The 19,169-nt window shown below is 42.2% G+C and overlaps 1 protein-coding gene across 6 annotated transcripts; it reads right to left on the bottom strand.

The window, feature by feature from the left end:
* Positions 1–11,109: 11,109 nt before the first annotated feature.
* Positions 11,110–14,997, bottom strand: LOC122723183 (probable carboxylesterase 11). 6 transcript variants are annotated; one of them, XR_006350128.1, is made up of 8 exons: positions 14,289–14,997; positions 13,648–13,726; positions 13,145–13,238; positions 12,770–12,927; positions 12,449–12,591; positions 11,950–12,048; positions 11,431–11,749; positions 11,110–11,360 (listed from the first exon to the last, which is right to left on the bottom strand). XR_006350128.1 is itself a non-coding variant. In XM_043954588.1 (7 exons), the coding sequence occupies exons 3-6, from the start codon at positions 13,214–13,216 to the stop codon at positions 11,697–11,699; spliced, it is 333 nt and encodes a 110-aa protein (XP_043810523.1). In that variant the 5' UTR covers positions 13,217–13,238; positions 13,648–13,726; positions 14,289–14,997; the 3' UTR covers positions 11,110–11,360; positions 11,431–11,696. The 6 variants fall into 6 exon arrangements, 3 of the variants coding, with proteins under 3 accessions (XP_043810523.1, XP_043810522.1, XP_043810521.1); XR_006350129.1 differs by having other exon boundaries at positions 12,542–12,591; XR_006350127.1 differs by having other exon boundaries at positions 11,950–12,591.
* Between the last annotated feature and the right edge of the window lie 4,172 nt (positions 14,998–19,169).

Genomic DNA, 19,169 nt, shown 5'->3' with positions numbered 1-19,169 from the left:
ACTCAATCTCTCCCATCTCTGAGCTAGGGTCATTTTCCTCTCGATCTTCAAGAGGTAAGGGCCGATCTTGAGCTCACTATATGTTTTAAACAAGTTTTAAGTTGATTTATGGGGTAGAAATGCATATTTAGGTTTTGGTTGGTTTTATGGGTTATGTTAAGTTTTTGAGCAATGTATGATGTTTGTGGTTGCTTGATGTGTTGTAGTTGGGGTTTATGATAGTTTGAAGCCCCTAGGAGCTTATGTATGTGTTTTTGCATGTTTTGGTTGAGTTATATGCATGATTGAAGGTTTTGGGGGGCAAATGTGCATGAGGAACCGAGTTTCTGCCCTTTTGGCAGAAACCAGGTTCGGCAGCCGAAGGACTTTCGGCCGCCGAATCTGCCTGGGAGGCAAGCCTTTCGGCCGCCGAAAGTGCCGCCGAACATGCATGAGTTTCGTCTCTGTCTGGGAGTTTCGGCCGCCGAAGGTGCCGCCGAACCTGCCTGACTTTCGGCTCTGGAGGGACTTTCGGCCGCCGAACCTGCAGCCGAAAGTGCCCTGTTCAGCCTTCCCTTGCATGTTTTGCATGATTGTTTTGAGGTGTTTTAGGGGGTTTTGGGGGGATGTTTTTAGAGTTATGTTCTAGTTGTTTGGTCCCTCATTTGAGTCCACCTGTGTAGGTTCGGACCCGAGGAACCGAGGACCCCAGCAGTGAGTCAGCTGCCTCAGTCATTGTCAGAGCTAGTTGAGGTGAGTAGAATAAACACTTATGTTTTAAAGCAAATCAATATAGATTTGAGCATGTTCATGCATCACGAATGCTATGTGATATTCTAGGTTGTTTGCATTAGAATTCACGAATATGTTGCATTGCATAATTTGATGATGATGTGGATGGTTATTGGATGATCCTTAGTCCTCAATATGATGCGATGTGATATGATACGGTATGGTACGGAAGTCCAGGTGTACCCATTCTACGTCCCTGGCACTATGTAAGAGAAAGTCCAGGTTGTACCCATTCTACGTCCCTGGCACTTTGGAATGTTATGTTATGTTATGTTAAGAGAAAGACCGGTTGACCCATTCTACGTCCCGGCACTTTGGAATGTAGAGGACTCTTGGTGACAATACCATCCGTGATGTGATTTGTCTGTGATGTGTTGCATTCCATTATAGCATATGATTTAAATGTTTTATTATTCTGCTCACTGGGCTCTAGTAGCTCACCCCTTTTCCCTAATCCCCCAGGGTTGCAGGTACCGGCTAGACAGAGAAGTCAAGGTGAATGAAGTCTTGAGTTGTAATAGTTAGAATGTGGACATGACAAATTGTATAATGATGTAAAGTTATGAATAGTTATGTTATGTAAATGTTAGTCTTGAGATTGAGGTTTAGAAATTGTGCTTGACCGAGTTTGTATAGTAACCCCTTTTGTAAACATGATCTATGTTTTATTATGCTTATGTTCCACCAAGCTTGTGTATGATGAGATGCCCCATTGGAGCATTTGATGAGAGCTCCAGTGTGGGGTTTATGTATATGTTTATGTTTATGTATATGTTCATGGGCATGAACAGGTTGAGCTTGGTAAAAGAAAAGTTCAAATTTTTATGTATGTTGTTGATCATGTATGGGATTAAACAGGTTTACAGGATGCATGTCAAGCTTGCTACGGGTCCCGGCGGTTTTATGCCGATCTGGATCCTAGCGCCGGTAGCGGTCCGGTTTTCGGGTCGTTACAGAATGGTATCAGAGCCCTAGGTTCATATCGTCGAACCTAGAGTGTCGGGCTCATAGATGTTATAGAAGGTCAAGCACAATAGGAAAAATCATGTCCACTAGGATAGGATATAGAGTCCTGTCTTGAATGATGATGTTAAATGCCATGATTATATGCATGTGCATTAATGCTATGATATGTTTGTGATGCGGGTTTATGTGTTTCCACATGAACCATTTGATATTAATGTTTTTGTGATGTGTACTGTTTTTCAGAAAATAGGATGAGAGGAACTCGTCGATCTGCACGATTGACTGGAGTCCCACCTCAGGACGAGGGCACTAATGCCCGTCCTCCTGCATTGCCTAGGGCAATGTCAAGCAAGTCCAACAGAGAAAGAGCAGTAAGAGACCCTAGAAGGTCTTTGGATCTGGGAAGGAGAAAATCTGTGAGGGGAACAGTTCAGGGAGGAATGTCAGAGGATATGGGGGATGAGATGGATGTGGACTAGAGGAGGGATGGCAGTTTAGGAGTGAGCATGTCAGAAGAAGGTATGGGAGAGTCCCAAGGAGGCACCCAGGCCTCGGGATTTGTTCAGCCACCTCACTACCCACCCTTCTCACAAAACCCCGGGTATTCAATGGGAGGCACATCGGATTACCATAGCTTTAACCCTTATCCCACATAGATGTCATACCCACCTTACTATCCACCATACCCACAGTACCCCATGTACCCACCTCCACCTTACTATCCAAATCCAGCAAACCCTATCCCAGGGGATGCTGCTCCTCCTCCTCCACCAGCAGAACCCACAGTTCCAGAAATCCCAGTACCTAAGCCTAGCTCATCTGGTGGGAGCAAGGTCAAGATGACCGACTACATGAAGCTGGGTGCTCCTCAGTATGAAAAAGGGGATGACCCGTTTGTGTATCTTGAGAGGGTCAAGGTGATCACAGACGAGATTGGGGCTGATGATAGTAGAGCCATTCAGATGGCTGGGTTCACGCTTAAGTGCAAGAAGGCACGGGAGTGGTTCAAGAAGTATGTGAACTCGAGGGTGGACAGCATGTCTTGGGAGGAGTTTGCAAACGAGTTTGCAGGATGGGCTTTTCCCGATAGTTTCAGGGAGCTGAAGATGATAGAGTTTGAACAGTTGAGGCAGACTGATGATATGAGTGTAGATGAATTCACAGACAGATTCTTGGAGCTGTTGCCATTTGCAGGGCAAAATCTTGACTCAGACCAAAAAAAGTCAAGGAGGTATATCATGAAACTCCACTCCAGATATTCCTCCTTGATCTAGTCAGCAGATAGGGAGAGCTTCCATGCCATAGTGGATATGGCCCGGAAAATGGAGGCCAGTGCCATCATTCAGGGAACAGTTAAACAGTCAGTGGCACAGCCCTTTGGTTCTAAGACCCCAAGCTCTTCTTCTTCTCTGAGTGCAGCAGCTTCAGGTAGCAAAAGGTGGAGTAACACCACTAGGAAGCCCAAGAAGAACAAGTTCTGGAACAAGATCAAGTCCAGTCTGGGACTAGGGAGTGGCTTAAGCTCTGGTGCGGATAATGCAGTTTGTGCAAAGTGTGGTAAGCCATACAAGGGAGTTTGCCGGGCTGGGACAACAGCCTGCTTCAGATGCGGGCAAGAGGGACACATGGCTCGGGAGTGTCCTAGGACGGTACCTATGGCTCAGTCCCAGCAGATAGTTTTAGGTAGTGTAGCGCAGCCAGCAGATCCAGCCACGACTCAGGCCAGTGGCAGAGGTAGAGGGAGAGGGGCAGCCTCTTCTTCAGCGGGTTACAGAGGTGAAGGTCCATCAGCTCCAGCACGGATCTTCACGATGACTCAGCAGGAGGCAGATGCATCTAACACCGTGGTGGCAGGTAACTTAGTCATTGGTTGTTCAGATGTGTATGCCTTGATGGACCCTGGTGCATCTCATTCATTTATTGCTCCGAGAGCCGTAGAGAGGTTGGGTTTGATGATCTCTGGGTTAGAGTGACCTCTCTGGGTCAGTGGACCCAAATGTGATCCATCAGTGGCAGAGTCAGTCTGCCAGTGCAGTCCAGTGTTTGTTGAGGGAAGATGCTTGTTCGCCGACCTGGTGGTTCTAGATTTGACTGATTTTGACGTCATTCTAGGGATGGACTGGTTATCTACCCATGGTGCTACCTTGGACTGCAGGGACAAGGTAGTCAGGTTCAGAGGTCAGGATGGGTCCGAGGTTGTCTTCAGGGGAGACAGGAGGGGTTCACCTAGAGGTCTGATATCAGCTCTTCAAGCTCGTAGGTTGCTTGGGAAGGGATGTCAGGGGTATTTGGCTCATGTGAGAGAGCTTAGCATTCAGGTTAGAGAGCCCGCCTCGGTGCCAGTGGTCAGAGAGTTCTTAGATGTCTTCCCAGACGAACTGCCAGGTTTACCACCTGCTAGGGAGATAGAGTTCGAGATAGAATTGATGCCTGGAACCCGACCGATCTCTATCCCTCCCTACAAGATGGCTCCAGCCGAATTGAAGGAGTTGAAAGAACAGTTGCAAGAGCTGGTAGAAAAGGGCTTCATTCGACCGAGTACCTCACCTTGGGGTGCTCCAGTCTTGTTTGTGAGAAAGAAGGATGGATCCCTTAGACTTTGTATCGACTACAGGCAATTGAACAAAGTCACTACCAAGAATAAGTACCCATTGCCAAGGATCGACGATCTATTCGACCAGCTAGCAGGAGCGGGTTGTTTCTCCAAAATAGATCTGAGATCTGGGTACCATCAGCTGAGGATCAGAGAGGAAGATGTGCCAAAGACAGCTTTCAGGACCAGATATGGGCATTTTGAGTTCCTTGTAATGCCGTTCGGGTTAACCAATGTGATGCGGAACCCAGGACCAACTTGTGATCAAAAACCCCGTCACACAACTTGATAAAGAACAAGATAAAGATATCTTCCAGAAGGTTGCTCTACCACACCCCTAACCAACGAATGTGATTAGAAACATGGATAATCAAGCGAAGGTTGCTCTACCACACCCCTAACCAACCATGTGATTAGAAACATAGATAATCAAGCGATTCCAGCTTCGAGAACGCCACAAGAAATTCTTGATAAGTTAACTAAGCATGGAGGAAATCCATATCAGAACGCCACAAGGTTAAACCTTGATAAGTTACCAAATAATGGAGACGAACCAAATATTGTTCATAAAATCATTTTTATTCACTGTCTCCTCGTGGCTGCCACCTTAAGGGTGTTTTTATAGCCTTCAAACCCTAATTCTATTGTAGGAAGGTGTAATTACAATATAGGAAGGGTATCTAGTCAAATAGTCAAATCTGGATTACATTGAAGATTATTTTCCTAAATTATCTTGGAGAAATCTCCTTCCTAAATGGGCTGCACGAATTTGGCTTCTAATATAGGCCAAATTAATTTAAAACAAATCCCACAAAATACTAAAATACCAAAATAATAAAACTGGCCTAAATGCAATTTGGTCATACATGCATTACGCGATCTGAAATTGTGTTGTGCGTCCACATGTGTTGAAGAGAGTCTGATTTGTTTCCTTATTCTCCCATGCTTCCCAAATATAGTTTTCATCTTGTAAGCCTTGAATTAAGCGATGGTAACTTGATTTGTCATGATTTGGAGTTTCCCTTTTTAAATCTTTGAAGTATCGTATTATTTCCTTATCCGTATCATTCTCTGCTTCTTCAAAAAGATTTGTCCTCGAATCTTCAACCATAATGATAAGAAAAGAATCGATCGACATGGGATTCTCCTTGAATTCAGTATGATATTTCACGAATAAAACACTAAATTTTGACATCTCTCCTCTTTTTTTCTTTTTTTTTTCTTTTGGAAATCAAACAATTGAAATAATTTTTTTTTCTTTACTCTTCTTTTTTTTTTCTTATCTCTCACTTTTTTTTAAAGAAAAAATCTCACACTGAAATAAAAAATAAATTCTCTATTTTTTTTTTCTTTTTGTTGAGAGAAATTATAAGATAAACTGAAATAAAAAAAATAGAGAAAAAATAAAAAAAAACTTACGAAATAAATAAATATAGATAAATAGGAATTTATCTATCACCGTGCTCTGATACCAACTGATGCGGAACCCAGGACCAACTTGTGATCAAAAACCCCGTCACACAACTTGATAAAGAACAAGATAAAGATATCTTCCAGAAGGTTGCTCTACCACACCCCTAACCAACGAATGTGATTAGAAACATGGATAATCAAGCGAAGGTTGCTCTACCACACCCCTAACCAACCATGTGATTAGAAACATAGATAATCAAGCGATTCCAGCTTCGAGAACGCCACAAGAAATTCTTGATAAGTTAACTAAGCATGGAGGAAATCCATATCAGAACGCCACAAGGTTAAACCTTGATAAGTTACCAAATAATGGAGACGAACCAAATATTGTTCATAAAATCATTTTTATTCACTGTCTCCTCGTGGCTGCCACCTTAAGGGTGTTTTTATAGCCTTCAAACCCTAATTCTATTGTAGGAAGGTGTAATTACAATATAGGAAGGGTATCTAGTCAAATAGTCAAATCTGGATTACATTGAAGATTATTTTCCTAAATTATCTTGGAGAAATCTCCTTCCTAAATGGGCTGCACGAATTTGGCTTCTAATATAGGCCAAATTAATTTAAAACAAATCCCACAAAATACTAAAATACCAAAATAATAAAACTGGCCTAAATGCAATTTGGCCATACATGCATTACGCGATCTGAAATTGTGTTGTGCGTCCACATGTGTTGAAGAGAGTCTGATTTGTTTCCTTATTCTCCCATGCTTCCCAAATATAGTTCTCATCTTGTAAGCCTTGAATTAAGCGATGGTAACTTGATTTGTCATGATTTGGAGTTTCCCTTTTTAAATCTTTGAAGTATCGTATTATTTCCTTATCCGTATCACAATGCCCCTGCAGCATTCATGGATCTCATGAACAGAGTGTTTAGCCAGTACCTGGATCACTTTGTTATTGTCTTCATAGATGATATCTTAGTGTATTCCAGGAATGCAGAGGAGCATGCCCATCATCTGAGGTTGGTTCTGTAGACCTTGAGGGAACATGGCTTGTATGCCAAGTTCTCCAAGTGTGAGTTCTGGCTGAGGAGCATCTCATTCTTGGGGCATGTTGTATCGGAAAATGGAATAGAGGTGGACCCCAAAAAGGTAGAAGCTGTGGCTAACTGGCCTAGACCCACTTCAGTGTCAGAGATTAGAAGTTTCTTGGGTTTGGCAGGTTACTACAGGAGGTTCGTTCAGGACTTCTCAAAGATTGCAACTCCTCTGACCAGACTAACCAGGAAGAATCAAAAGTTTGTGTGGACTGACCAGTGCGAAGAGAGTTTTGAAGAGCTTAAAAAGAGGTTAACGTCAGCACCAGTGTTAGCTTTGCCAGCTAACAATAAGGATTTCACAGTTTTCTGTGATGCATCCCGAGTGGGATTGGGTTATGTGTTAATGCAGAATGAAAGGGTGATTGCTTATGCTTCTAGGCAGCTGAAGAAGCATGAGTTGAATTACCCCACACATGACCTGGAGATGGCAGCAGTAATCTTTGCACTCAAGATGTGGAGGCACTACCTCTATGGGGTTAAATGTGAGATCTTTACAGATCATAAGAGCCTGCAGTACATCCTGAGTCAAAGAGATTTGAACTTGAGACAGAGAAGATGGGTGGAGCTGCTGAGTGACTATGATTGCAAGATTCAGTACCATCCGGGTAAGCCGAATGTTGTGGCAGACGCCTTAAGCCGGAAATCACTCGGCAGTTTGTCCCACATATCGGCAGAGAGGAGACCAGTGGTGAAGGAGTTTTACAAGCTTGTTGATGAAGGTCTACAGTTGGAGTTGTCTGGTACAGGTGCATTGATTGCTCAGATGAGAGTGGCACCCGTGTTTCTGGAGCAGGTGGCTCAGAAACAGCATGGGGACCCAGAGTTAGTGAAGATTGCCAGGACTGTTCAGTCAGGCAAGGATAGTGAGTTCAGATTCGACAACAAGGGGATCCTCCGCTATGGGAGCTGATTGTGTATACCAGACGACATAGGGCTAAAAGGAAACACTATGAGAGAGGCTCATAATGCAAGATACAACGTTCACCCCGGAGCCACCAAGATGTATCAAGATCTGAAGAAAGTTTATTGGTGGCCAGCTATGAAGAGAGAAGTGACACAGTTTGTGTCAGCCTGCGAAGTGTGTCAGAGGGTGAAGCTGGAACATCAGAAGTCGGCTGGAATGCTTAACCCGCTACCTATTCCAGAATGGAAATGGGAAAATATAGCTATGGACTTCGTAGTGGGATTACCGGCGACGTCCAACAGATTGGACTCCATATGGGTGATTGTGGATAGACTCACCAAATCTGCTCACTTCATCCCTGTCAGGAGTGGCTATTCTGTGGACAAGTTGGCGCAGGTGTATGTCGATGAGATCGTCAGGCTGCATGGGGTTCCTGTTTCAATAGTGTCCGATAGAGGACCCCAGTTCACCTCCAGGTTTTGGCGGAGTCTGCAGAATGCCATGGGTACCAGGTTGGATTTCAGTACTGCCTTCCATCCACAGAAAGACGGACAATCAGAGAGGACCATCCAAACGATAGAGGATATGCTTAGAATGTGTGTGCTGGATTTTGGCGGTTCTTGGAGGCAGCATCTACATTTGGTGGAGTTTGCCTACAATAACAGCCATCATGCTAGCATTGGGATGACTCCATATGAAGCTTTATATGAAAGGAAGTGCAGGTCACCTGTTTGCTGGGAGGAAGTTGGAGAGAAGGCCTTGGCAGGGCCTGAGCTAGTAGAGATCACCAGCAGGGTGGTACCCATAATCAGAGAAAGGATCAAGACTGCTGCAAGCAGACAGAAGAGTTATGCAGACATCCGTAGAAGGCAGGTGGAGTTTCAGGAGGGAGATCTGGTATTGCTCAAGGTGTCTCCTATGAAAGGAGTGGTTCGTTTCGGGAAGAAAGGTAAACTAGCCCCACGATACATCGGACCCTTTGAAGTCTTGCAAAAGATTGGGAATGTGTCATACAAGCTGGATTTACCTGTCTTAATGGAGAGAATCCATCCGGTTTTCCATGTTTCCATGTTGAGAAAGTGCGTGTCAGATCCGAGCAAGGTTCTTAGTGAACCTGATGTGGAGATCCAGGAAGATCTCACTTATGTTGAGCAGCCAGTGCGGATCATAGACACCCAGATCAGAAAGTTGAGGAACAAGAAAATCCCGATGGTGAAAGTCCTTTGGAACCACCACAATTTGGAAGAATGCACCTGGGAGACACGGGAGTCCATACTCCAGCAATACCCTTATCTTTTCTAAGGTTAGTTCCTTGTGAGTTCATGCATTTTATATGTATGTTATGTTGTATGCTTTGCATGTGCTAGTTGAGGAACATTCGGGGACGAATGTTCTTAAGGGGGGAGAATGTAATACCCGGCTAGACTCCAGTATCGGAATTCCTACCGTCCGGTGGAATCTCGGGTGTCGGAGACCTCTAGAAGGGTAAAATCATGTTTTTATAAAATGTTTTAATGTATTTTATGGTTTTAAACAAGAAGAAAATGAGTTTTTGCATGGAAATAGCCTTGGAGGAAAACTCAGGTTCGGCCATCGAACATGCAGGCGTTTCGGGTGTGCCTTAGGCCCCCGAAGGCATAAGTGAGGGAAACCAGGTTCGGCCGCCGAACCTTATGTTCGGCCGCCGAACATGGCATGCATGCGGAGGCACGTTCGGCTCCCGAATGTGGCCTGGCCAGCCACCTATAAAGGGGTCCCTTAGCCGAAAACGGGCGAGCTTTTCTCCCCATTTTCGGCCAAGGTGAGCTCTCCGCCATCCCTCACCGATCTTGAGTTTCTTCCTTCAAATCTTTCACGATTTTCACAAGTTTTCACTTTGTTTTGAAGATTTTCGAGTATAAAGCAAGTTTTGGAGCTTTGAGGTTCAAGAAAACTCAATCTCTCCCATCTCCGAGCTAGGGTCGTTTTCCTCTCGATCTTCAAGAGGTAAGGGCCGATCTTGAGCTCACTATATGTTTTAAACAAGTTTTAAGTTGATTTATGGGGTAGAAATGCATGTTTAGGTTTTGGTTGGTTTTATGGGTTATGTTAAGTTTTTGAGCAATGTATGATGTTTGTGGTTGCTTGATGTGTTGTAGTTGGGGTTTATGATAGTTTGAAGCCCTTAGGAGCTTATGTATGTGTTTTTGCATGTTTTGATTGAGTTATATGCATGATTGAAGGTTTTGAGAGGCAAATGTGCATGAGGAACCGAGTTTCTGCCCTTTTGGCAGAAACCAGGTTCGGCAGCCGAAGGACTTTCGGCCGCCGAACCTACCTGGGAGGCAAGCCTTTCGGCTGCCGAAGCCTGCCCCCGAAGGAGGACTTTCGTCTCTGGAGGGCAATTTCGGCCGCCGAAAGTGCCGCCGAACATGCATGAGTTTCGTCTCTGTCTGGGAGTTTCGGCCGCCGAAGGTGCCGCCGAACCTGCCTGACTTTCGGCTCTGGAGGGACTTTCGGCCGCCGAACCTGCCGCCGAAAGTGCCCTGTTCAGCCTTCCCTTGCATGTTTTGCATGATTGTTTTGAGGTGTTTTAGGGGGTTTTTGGGGGATGTTTTTAGAGTTATGTTCTAGTTGTTTGGTCCCTCATTTGAGTCCACCTGTGTAGGTTCGGACCCGAGGAACCGAGGACCCCAGCAGTGAGTCAGCTGCTTCAGTCATTGTCAGAGCTAGTTCACTACAAAAAAATAGTGATTTAGCGACCAAAATTTTGGTCGCTAAAAGGCAGAATTTGGTCGCTATTATGAAATAGCGACCATTTAGCGACCAAAATGAAATGGTCGGTGTTTGGCCAGTCGCTAAATTTTTTGCGACAATCTGGAAATTGGTCGCTAAAATAGCGACCAATCAGCGACCATTTTTTGGTCGCTAATTTGGTGTCATGGCAAATTAGGTATTAGAAATATTAGTCGCTGTTTGGTCGTTAAATGGTCGCTAAATTATGGTCGCTAAATGGTCGCTATTTTGGTCGCTAATTTGGTCGCTATTTCGTTGTTATTTGATCGCCTCAGGAAGAGCATTTAGTCGCTGTGTGGAAGTAAATTGGTCGTTAAATTTTGATCGCGAAATAATCGCTGTTTTGATCGCTAATTTGATGGCTATTGCTAATTTGATGGCTATTTCTTTATTATTTGATCGCCTCAGGAACGAGTAGTCGCTATGTGAAAGTAAATTGATCATTACATTTTAGTCGCGAAATAGTCCCAGTCACTAATGCCCCTCATAGCTTTGTGCTACTCGTGTTATAAAACTGAATCAACCCTTACAAAATATATCTATGACTAACCAGGAACAATATAAGCAGGAAAAACAAGAATTGTACACTAAAATATCATTCCTTTTCTTTCTATTATCAACAAATACAAAAGAATTATTTGAGGTTAATGTACAAATAAATCTACTTGTCACCACCTTTAAAACATAATCCCATGAATGATTTACATCTTTGTTTCAGAAAGAATAAATACCCTAAACATAGACTACTATCAAACCCACCACTAGCTTCTGCAAGTCTTTGGTAATCCCCTCATCATTGTGTATTACACTTCCAGTATCCTTTCAAAAAGGAACCTGAGAAAAGAAAAATGAAAAACTGTACAAAAAGAAAAAGTCGTACACAACTTCATTGCAAACCTTTTACCTTCTTCTTCTTAATGATTTGGCAACAAATATAGATACTGCATCAAAAGAAGCTCCTCTCCAACAGCAAACATGATCCAAGCTTACTGGTCAAATTAATGTAAGGTACTTGGGCTTCTTCGAACACAGTATCTGGAGGTAAAATGCAATCCCTAAACAGGTAGCAATATGCAACATTCGAGCTATTTCACACGGATTTCATGCCTGAAAACAGTCAGATTCTGAGTAAACCTGTCGCTGTTCTTTGCATCCAAGCTTCGAGTGACATCAGCCATCAGTTTGTCGAAACAAAGTGAAAGCCGCTGAGGTTGATCCACTGGCTGCAAACGGAACACAAAGTGTCAGCAAAAGTGATGATGCAACATTCATGATATCAGTACGTGGCTAATTTTTTTTATCAGAAGTGATGCAGGAAAATTATAAATCAAAATGTGGCTGTACTTCAACAATTCGCATTCAGAACTGCTGTTTCTAAAGAAAAAAAAAACTGCCATATACAGATTTCCTGATTCACCCATACCTGCTCACTAATAAGAATTAAGCTCAACATAGGTCTATTGAGACTCCACTGGTTGCCACAATCCTCAAACAACACAATCTCAAACAAGGTCTTCAGTATCTATAAATTTAAAGAAAAGAAATACACACAGATAAAAAGTGAAAGATAAAATTTAAAGAAAACTTCAGCTGCTTTCAATTTAGAATAAATTCCCAATTTCACTAAAAAACGAAAAGTTCTCTTCTTTCAAATAGAATCTCAAGTGAAGAGAAAGCTATACACGCTATACTGAATCTAGAAAACTTAAATAAAAAAGGAAATAAAGGGTTACTCAAAACATGATAAAGCTCCAAAGGATAGCATGTATCAACTAAATGATGAAGTTGGTAACATGAGAAAAGAAAGCAAATTGATTCTAATATTGTCCTTCCCTAGAACGAACATCCACCGCCCCCCTCTCTTTCCTTTTCAAAAGGCATAAGTGAACATGACCTTTATAATAAAGAATGTAACAGCTTACTTCTGGAAATAAACTGGGGCAGTCCACATTCCACAATGATTTGCAAATTTCAAAGAAAGTTACACTGTTTGTCAAAATAATCCAAAATGTTACCAGGAGATAGTGAAATTCCAGAAGGTTGTGCAAATGACGTGCTAGTGGAGCTATTTCAAAATAAAACAAGACCAGTGTCAGAGTATGAAAAATGTCTGAAGAAAATAGAATGCTGTTAATACACTTTAGAAAAGTAGAACAAGCAAAGTGCAACTGCTCAGGAAATCCAAAATAATGCTAATATGGAGTGCACAGAAGCAGTTAAGGTAAAACTATACAGCATTATACCTTGATCCATTTAAGTTTCTTTCATAACCATCACCACTGAAAGCTATAGTAACTCCATCTAGAGTATTGTGCTCCCATATCTGATGCTGTCCAGCCATTGCAATATAGACTTTTTCATTGACTGGCTCATAGCAGACATCCCATGGAGAGTTGAGAAGCTGAAGGAAGAAGTATGTATTTATAAATAAGGAAACATTGTAAATTTTATTGAATATATGCTGGGAGATGTCCAATTATTTTTTATGAAAGAAAAAGATTAATGATGCCATTAATCCCAATTTTATGAAGCATATTAACAGAAGACCCAAAATTTTAACACGAAACTAAGGAAGCATCTTTAAAGTACATTCGAAAGTACCATTTCCCTTATCTTACCTGAGTCGTTCCTTTTCCTCCACCTTTATAGTCAGAACCTTTGGTTCCATTCCCAGCAAGAGTCCGCACCATCTCATTCACAAAATCAATCTCCCTACAACAGAAAAATAATCATAAAATGATTTGCTATGAGGTCATGTTTACCAATGTAATTCATATTTAACTTCAATCAAGTTTATAAAAATAAATATCAAGTCCCCTATTGAACCAGTGAAGAAAAGTATTAGTATTTTAATTTAATCTTAGTATTTTAATCTTAATTTAAAAAACTATTAATATAAATTTAATATATTAATATTAAAATTAATATTATCATATATATTATAAATTGAATAATATATAATATAAAAACTATTAATTGCATGTTCTTCAACCACATCTCAAGCAGCAATAATTGCAAACTCGCCATAAGATTTAACCTTGTGTTTAACCATTTTACCCATATGTGATTGTGATTGGATCTCAATCATATCATAGATATAGTGAATTGGCAAACATAATACCTCGGCGCAGGCTTTCACTCGCTGCTGCAAATTTTTTCTCCAGATTTACTTCCCCTACAGCTTGAGCAGCGGCAGACAGCTGTAAGAAGATAAGTCAGTTAGACATATCCAGAAAGTAATCTTATAGTTTCTTCACTTTCATGTCTCATCAGCAAGAACAATCTACCCATGGCCCAATAAGGTTAGCTTTGTGGGTATTCACATAGGTATCTTGCAGAGAACAAACTTATATGTTCTAGTCATCCAATAAATTTTTAATTTAATGTCATATAATTTGTCATTTATAAATTTTTCTAACACACAATATTTGACCCTCAAACAATGTCAACAATGTTTAGAGCTGTAAAATTCAACAAAGGAGGCTGTAAGACTATTCTTTACAGCTCCAACATTAGGCAACAGTGTGTTCTTGATCTGTAAGTCAAATGTGGAATCATAATCTAGGCTATTCCCATGGCTCAAAATAATTATTCCACAAATTCCAGTTCTAATTCCAACGATAAACAAAAAAGGCCAAGACTCGAAATCATTGGACAAACGAACAATTATGCACAATTCCCCTGTTTGGATACAGAGTTGGGTCTGCACCATCTACTGGGAAAGCTCAAGAAAAACTCAATTTTAAAGAACCGAATGGTTACCTGGAAGGATCTCCTACAAGAAGCCAAATTCGCCTGTTTGGCCAGCCAATTCAAAACTGTGAGGCCATCTTCAAACGCAGCTGGGTATCTACTCTCTGGTGCCAATCTATACCCAACAGCAACAACAATTACGTCGCACAATTTGGCTATCCTCCTGCAAAAAGTATCGTTTGCCACCGAATCATTGCTCCCACTTACAAACCCACCTCCGTGAAACTGCAACATTACAGGCAACTTCCTGTTGAACTTACTCGTCGGTGGAGAATATCCTCCATAAGTGGGTACATCGTAATCTCGACTAGTAGCTAATGGGGAAGCGAGAGCGGTTTCAGGGAGGAAGATCCGGAGAGAAAGGGAAGAAAAGGGGTCGACGTGGATGTCCTTGGTAGCGACACCGTCAGTAAATAAAGGGTTGCTGGAGGCGATAGATTCATGGGGCCGAGAAGTTAAGCCAAAAGGGTCAGCTTTATCGCTGAAAGGAAGCTGTGATAAGCTCTGCAGAAGGCTTTTTTGTTGATATTTGAAGAAAACGCTATAAAGTTTAGCGATTACGCTTGGCATTTGTTTAGAGAACGAGAGAGAAAGAGAGGGAGAGAAGAGGCGCAAGGCTGTACCAGACCAGTGACGGAGAGGCCGAATGGGGGAGGGGAGGGCGGCAGAAGACTTAGAGTTGAGAGAGATTTAGGGTTGGGATTTAGGGGTTCTTTGTTTATTTAGGTTTATTTTTTATAGTTTATATTATTTAATTATTTTTATATAGTTTATTTTTTATAATTTATTTAGATTTATTTTTTATTTTTCAATTAAAATTTTATTTTTATAGTTTATATTATTTAAAATATTTTATACTATATATTTATTAATTTTATCTTTCATGATATAATTTTTTTAAAAATAAATAATATAGTTTTATTATATTAAAATATTATACTGTATTAATTTATAATAACACTATTTTAAATTATTTTTTAAAATAAATTATACTAAAAATAAGAATATATGTAAAATTATAAAAAAATATTTTAACAGTATATTAATTTTAATTTTAAATTTTAAATAAAATAAAATTTAATTAAAAATTAAAATAAAATTTTAAAAATAAAATGGTCGCTGATTGGTCGCTGATTGGTCGCTATTTAGCGACTAATTATTTTAGTCGCTAAATATGGTCGCAAATAACTCGCGCCATTAATTCCCGCTAAATTTAGCGACCATTTTATATTTGGTCGCTAAATAGCGACCAATTAACGACCAAAAATTGGTCGCTAAGCTTTTTGTTAAATAAATATATTATTTCATTCATTTAGTCGCAGAATGGTCGCTGATTGGTAGCTATATAGCGACCAAAAAATATGGTCGCTAATTTTGGTCGCAATTTCACAGTTTTTTTGTAGTGGTTGAGGTGAGTAGAATAAACACTTATGTTTTAAAGCAAATCAATATAGATTTGAGCATGTTCATGCATCACGAATGCTATGTGATATTCTAGGTTGTTTGCATTAGAATTCACGAATATGTTGCATTGCATAATTTGATGATGATGTGGATGGTTATTGGATGATCCTTAGTCCTCGATATGATGCGATGTGATATGATACGGTATGGTACGGAAGTCAAGGTGTACCCATTCTACGTCCCTGGCACTATGTAAGAGAAAGTCCAGGTTGTACCCATTCTACGTCCCTGGCACTTTGGAATGTTATGTTATGTTATGTTAAGAGAAAGACCGGTTGACCCATTCTACGTCCCGGCACTTTGGAATGTAGAGGACTCTTGGTGACAATACCATCCGTGATGTGATTTGTCTGTGATGTGTTGCATTCCATTATAGCATATGATTTAAATGTTTTATTATTCTGCTCACTGGGCTCTAGTAGCTCACCCCTTTTCCCTAAACCCCCAGGGTTACAGGTACCGGCTAGACAGAGAAGTCAAGGTGAATGAAGTCTTGAGTTGTAATAGTTAGAATGTGGACATGACAAATTGTATAATGATGTAAAGTTATGAATAGTTATGTTATGTAAATGTTAGTCTTGAGATTGAGGTTTAGAAATTGTGCTTGACCGAGTTTGTATAGTAATCCCTTTTGTAAACATGATCTATGTTTTATTATGTTTATGTTCCACCAAACTTGTGTATGATGAGATGCCCCATTGGAGCATTTGATGAGAGCTCCAGTGTGGGGTTTATGTATATATTTATGTTTATGTATATGTTCATGGGCATGCACAGGTTGAGCTTGGTAAAAGAAAAGTTCAAATTTTTATGTATGTTGTTGATCATGTATGGGATTAAACAGGTTTACAGGATGCATGTCAGGCTTGCTACGGGTCCCGGCGGTCTTATGCCGATCTGGATCCTAGCGCCGGTAGCGGTCCAGTTTTCGGGTCGTTACAATCTTCTTCTCTGATTCTCAACTGGTGGTGCCCAGATCTCAGATCTACCTTGGAAAAACAACCTGCTCCTGCTAGCTGGTCAAATAGATCGTCGATCCTAGGTAACGAATACTTGTTCTTAGTAGTGACTTTGTTCAACTGCCTGTAGTTGATACAAAGTCTCAAGGATCCATCCTTCTTCTTTACAAACAGCATTGGAGCGCTCCAAGGCGAGGTACTCGGTCAGATGAAACCCTTGTCTACCAACTCTTGCAACTGCTCCTTTAGCTCCTTCAACTTTGCTGGTGCCATCCTGTAGGGAGGGATAGAGATTGGTCTGGTTCCAGGCATCACTTCTATTTCAAACTCTATCTCCCTAGCAGGTGGTAGTCCTGGAAGCTCGTGTGGGAAGACATCTGGAAACTCTCTGACCACGGGCACTGAGGCGGGCTCCCTAACCTGACTATCAAGCTCTCTCACATGAGCTAGAAACCCCTGACAACCCTTCCTGAGCAACCTACGAGCCTGCAGGGCTGATATCAGACCTCTAGGCATACCCCTCTTGTCTCCCCTGAAGACAACATCTAACCCATCCTGATCTCTGAACCTGACTACCTTGTCTCTGCAGTCCAAGGTAGCACCATGAGTAGATAGCTAATCCATCCATAGAATGACATCAAAATCCTTCAAATCTAGAACCACAAGGTCGGCTGGAAGACATCTACCCTCGACAAGCACTGGACTGAACCGGCAGACCGACTCTACCACTGATGGGTCACACTTGGGTCCACTGACCTAGAGGGGACACTCTAACCCAGAGACTATCAAACCCAACCTCTCTACGGCTCTCGGAGCAACAAAAGAATGAGAAGCACCAGGGTCCATTAAAGCATACACATCTGAACAACCAATGATGAGATTACCTGACACCATGGTGTTTGACGTGTTTGCCTCCTACTGTGTCATAGTGAAGATCCGAGCTAGAGCTGATGGACCTTCACCCCGAGAACCCGCTGAAGAAGAGGCTGCCCCTCTCCCTCTGCCTCTACCTCTGCCACTGCCCTGAGTCATGGCTGGAGCTACTGGCTGGGCCACACTACATGAAGCCGTCTGCTGGGACGGTGCCATAAAAGGTGCCCTAGGACACTCCCGTGCTATGTGTCCCTCTTGCCCACACCTGAAGCAGGCTGTCGTCCCAAACCGATATACTCCCTTGTGTGGCTTACCACACCTCAAGCATTCTGAACCATTTGAACCTGAGCTCGAGCCACCCCCTAAACCCAAACCTGACTTTAACCTGTTCCAGAACTTATTCTTCTTGGGCTTGCCCCACTTTTTACTGCCTGAAGCTGCTGCACTCAGAGAAGAAGGATCTAACTTTCCTATGCTTGGGGTCTTGGAACCCGAAGACTGTGCCACTTGCTGTTTAACTGTCCCATGAATAATGGCACTAGCCTCCATCTTCCGTGCTGCATCCATTATGGTGTGAAAGTCCTCTCTCTCTGCTGCTAGAATTAGGGAGGAATACCTGGGGTGGAGCCTCACGGTATACCTCCTGGCCTTCTTCTGATCTGTATCATATGCCTGGCCCAAATATTGCAGCAACTCCAGAAACCTGTCGGTGTACTCGTCGACACTCATCTCCTCTGTCTGCCTTAGCTGCTCAAACTCAACCACTTTCAGCTCTCTGGAACTATCCGGAAAAGCCCATCCTGCAAACTCATTAGCAAACTACTCCCAGGATAAGCTCTCCAATCTCGGGTCCACATAGTTTTTGAACCATTCTCTTGCTTTCTTGCATTTCAATGTGAACCCTGCCATCTGAATGGCCCTACTATCGCTAGCTCCCAACTCATCCGTTATCATCTTCACCGTCTTGAGATACTCAAACGGGTCATCTCCTGTTTTAAACTTGGGAGCATCCAACTTTAGATAGTTGGTCATCTTTACATTACTCCCCACAGATGAGCTAGGTTGAGGTGTTTGGATATCAGGGACCATAGGTTCTGCTGGTGGCGGTGGAGGTGCAGCATTCTCTGGGTTAGGGTTTGCTGGATTTGGATAGAAGGGTGAGGGTGGATACATGGGGTACTGGGGATATGGTGGATAAAAAGGAGGGTAAGGCATGAAGGAGGGATATAGGTTAAAGCTGGAGTAATCCGATGTACCCCCATCGGATACCCTGGACCTTGTGGAAAAGGTTGATATTGGAGTGGATATCCAAACCCCGAGGCCTGAGCGCCTCCTTGAGATTCTCCCATGCCCTCTTCTGTCATGCTCATGCCCAAGCTACCATCTCTTCTCTGTTCATCCTCCTTTGATCCCCTCATATCAGCTGACATTCCACCCTGAACTGTCCCCCTTCTGCTTACATCAAAAGACCTTCTAGGTTCTCTTGACGTTTCCTCTCTGCTTGATCTACATGACATTGCCCTTGGCAAGGCAGGGGGATGGGCATCCATGCCCTCATTCTCTGGTGGGACTCCAGTCAATCGTGCAAATCGAC

Source organism: Manihot esculenta, chromosome 3, assembly GCF_001659605.2.
Source record: "Manihot esculenta cultivar AM560-2 chromosome 3, M.esculenta_v8, whole genome shotgun sequence".
NCBI classification, from domain to species: Eukaryota; Viridiplantae; Streptophyta; class Magnoliopsida; order Malpighiales; family Euphorbiaceae; genus Manihot; species Manihot esculenta.
The sequence above is the reverse complement of the archived record's forward strand: the minus strand, read 5'-3'. Positions and strand labels throughout refer to the sequence as shown.